The 3477-nt window shown below is 48.9% G+C and overlaps 1 protein-coding gene across 1 annotated transcript; it reads right to left on the bottom strand.

Moving 5' to 3' along the window:
• Positions 1-6: 6 nt before the first annotated feature.
• Positions 7-3471, bottom strand: FZD4 (frizzled class receptor 4). Its single transcript, XM_085304371.1, has 2 exons — positions 3252-3471; positions 7-2174 (listed from the first exon to the last, which is right to left on the bottom strand). Exons 1-2 carry the CDS (start codon positions 3381-3383, stop codon positions 846-848), a joined length of 1461 nt encoding a protein of 486 aa, XP_085160497.1. The 5' UTR covers positions 3384-3471; the 3' UTR covers positions 7-845.
• Positions 3472-3477: the final 6 nt, after the last annotated feature.

Raw genomic sequence — 3477 nt, 5'->3', positions numbered from 1 at the left:
AAAGAAATATTGACAGAATCATAAAGTAATTCAGGTTGGAATGGATCTTGGGAGGTCTGAACTCCTGCTCAAAACAGGGCCAAAACTGAATTCAGGCCAGGTGAAGGTGGTAAAAAGAATATGCGTCAAAATTATTATTAGATCATCAGATGAGTTAAAGAATCATCCTCACTAATACCTCACTAAATGCTACTCCTTATTGGTAAATCTCAGACCTGGAAAATCCACTTGGCATTTGTTAAAGGGCCTGATCCTTAACTTAAATCCTTAGCTGATTTGTGCAGCCTGCAACACTAATGGGAGCAACAGGATTTCCCAGGGTGGAAAGACAGAGTCTTCAGTGGGAACTTCCTTCATGATGCTCAACTCAGAAGGAAGGAGGACAGTTAACTGAGCTTCTGGAAACCCCATCTTCTGCTAACTAGACCCTAAATCAGCCCAGGATTTGGCTCCAACCTGCCTTTCCACTATCAGCTCTAAGACGATTCAAAGAAAACACCATCCCACATCACTAGAACAACTACAGTCCCGCAGCTTCTAAAGACTTAAGTATACTGCAACCTGCTTCAGAAAAAAAAATAATAATGTGTTTTGGTTTTTTTCACAGCTTTTAAAGCCTCCCTGGGCTTTCCTATTTTGGGCAGCATGRTTTATGGCTATTGTATTTGCAGCATGATTTTTTTGTTGCTTATTCTTTAAGGCTTTTTTTCTCCCCTCCCACCCCAGAGATAGGTTTCGTATCCGTCTCCCTACTCTACACTCAGCAGCACTTCCACTGCAATGCTTACACACCATCAGTCCGTCATGTGACAACAGTCGGAGAGCACTGGGGTGTCGTTGTTCTCTCATACCACAGTCTCGTTCCCTTTCCCGGGTTTCACCCAACCATCTGCTCTCTTATCCCGTTTCACTTTCCCTGAGTTCACCAGTCTGTTTGAGCACTTCTGCCAYGTGTGCAGAGTTTTGGCTGACCAAATCCACATACCTGATGTAATACCCACCAGGAGGGACATGAAGATTTTGAGCATCTCCACGGCCATGTTGGAATCATCTGCTGAATAGCGGAAAACAGCCCAGTTGGAGATTTCATAAAAATAACACGCAATGACACACGTCGCAGGGACGGTGTACAGCACTGAAAAGACACCGATTTTGACCATCAGTCTTTCCAGTTTGTCAGTTTTAGTTCCGTCTTTCTGAAGGTTAGACCGGATTTTAAATAAGGCCACTAATCCGGCTGCAATGAATAAAGTCCCAATAACCAGGTAGGTAAAAAGTGGTGCAACAACAAAGCCCGTGAGCGCATCTAGGTTCTGGTTCCCAACGTAGCACAAACCAGTGAGCTCATCTGCATCTACTAGTCTCATAATCAAAATGACTATGGTCTTCACTGCAGGGATGGCCCAGGCTGCAATATGGAAATAGGAGCTGTGCATTTCTATAGCTTCGTGGCCCCACTTGAGTCCTGCCGCCAGAAACCATGTCAATGTGAGAATAACCCACCAGATGGAGCTAGCCATCCCAAAAAAATACATCAGCAAGAAAATTATAGCACATCCTGTGTTCTTAAGACCTTCTTGGATAAGAACAGGTTCTGCTGCCTCTTCAAAATCACAGGATATCCTTTCCCGGCCCACAGTTAGCCTCACAATATAAGCAATGCTATAAATATTGTAGCACATGCTCAAAAATATGATTGGGCGCTCCGGGTAGGAAAATCTGGATGAATCAATCAGGAAGGTCAGGACTGTGAATGCCGTTGATATGAAGCAAAGACTAGCCCACACGGCCATCCAGATATCTGTGAATTCCTTAGCTGACCTGCTGTAGAGCCCAGCATCGTAGCCACACTTCAGGACACAGTTCAAGCTTCTTTTGACCCAGATATACTGGTCTGAATTAGATCCCATGCTGTGGCATTCTTCTCCAGGCTGCAAGGACGTCTTGCTATGAAGGGGAACCTCTTCGTCTCCGGGGCCCTCCATGCACATGTGGTTGTGATCATTCTGGGGTGGGAATTTGCTGCAGTTCAGGCTGTCTGGCCAGGCAAATCCAAATTCTTTTAAAACAGGTTCACATCTCCTTTTGACGGAGAGGCACATGCCACCGCAGGGCCCTATAGGGATGTTAATCTTCTCGGTGCACATAGGAACATAGACTGAACAAAGGAAGAACTAGAAGAGAAAACCAAAAATCATGACTTGTTATATGAAAATTAAGCAGGTCAACATATAGCAAGTTCTCTTTTTGCCTTTCTAGCAGTAATATTTGGTCCTTTGCCTTGAAAAACAGGAAGCAGCATAAAACAAATAAACCAAGAACAATAAAAACAAAGGAGAAAAACCCTAAAAATGTCTTCTTTTGGTTCAGAAATGGTCCAAAGCCAAAGCCCGAACATTTTACTCCCTAGATTATCTCTGTGTAAATTTAGTCCATCAATTTCAATAAAGTGAGTAGTATTTAGCCAGATCTAAACCTCAGGGGTGCAATTTAGGAAAGCAAAAAACAAATTAAAGAAGTGGTTTAAACAAATACATGTATTTGTTCAAGGCACTGCCCGAGTTTTACAGCTAGCAAACAAACCGAAGAGAAGGCATTTATGGAATTACTTCGGTTCCCGATTCTCCTGGAAGAAGGAGTTTTTCTTTTACTATAAGGTCAAGCACGTATTTATAACAATAATAAAATACAGTCGTTTGCTCGGGCTGTTGAATAATTGTATTTCTGGGACACGGCAATTTAAGGGGGGTTGTGGAAATCGGGAATTCTGCCGCAAGAAAGAAGCTCGGGCTTTTTTTTCCTTTTTTTTTTTTTTTTTTTTTTTTTTGATGAAATCCACGTCGCGGGGGAGGGATAAGGATCTTGCCATGCGGATGGGAAAGAAACTCCCGGCGCGCCGCAGCCGGCGGAGGGCTCCGCACCGCCGGCGGCACGCGTCCAGATGTTTTTCCGCCGCGGCGCGGACCGCTTCGGCGTCTTCCCCGCGGAAAGCCCTCGCGGAGCGCGCCGGCAGCTGCCCGCGGCTCCCGCGGAGCGCAGCTCCCGCCCGCGGCAGGCGCGGCTCGCCGCGCTGCCCCCCACCAAAGCCCCGCGGCGTTGCGCGCTGAGCGGCTCCGCGCCCCCCGCTCCGGCTCCGCCGCCGCCCGCCACCGGGAAATGTCACCGCGGGCCGGCGCCGCTTTCGCTTTCCCACGCGGGAAGGGGGCGAGCTGCGCGGCGCGGCGCGGCGCGGCGCGGCGCCCGGGACCCACCTGGAGCTGGCTGGAGCAGCCGTACTGGATGAGGGGGGTGAAGGTGGTGAGCTGCAGCTCGGCGTCCGCCTGCAGCTCGTGGCCCACCAGGTTGGGCATCTTGGTGACGTTGTAGCCCAGGTTCTGGCACATGGCGATGCGGATGGCGTCGCAGCGCCGCTCCTCCTCGTCGCCGAAGCCCCGCGCCCCGCCGAGCAGCCCGGCCAGCAGCACGGCCAGCAGCCGG

This window comes from Rhea americana, unplaced genomic scaffold (genome assembly GCF_003343005.1).
Source record: "Rhea americana isolate MKP2758 unplaced genomic scaffold, rheAme1 scaffold_208, whole genome shotgun sequence".
Lineage (NCBI taxonomy): Eukaryota > Metazoa > Chordata > Aves > Rheiformes > Rheidae > Rhea > Rhea americana.
The sequence above is the reverse complement of the archived record's forward strand: the minus strand, read 5'-3'. Positions and strand labels throughout refer to the sequence as shown.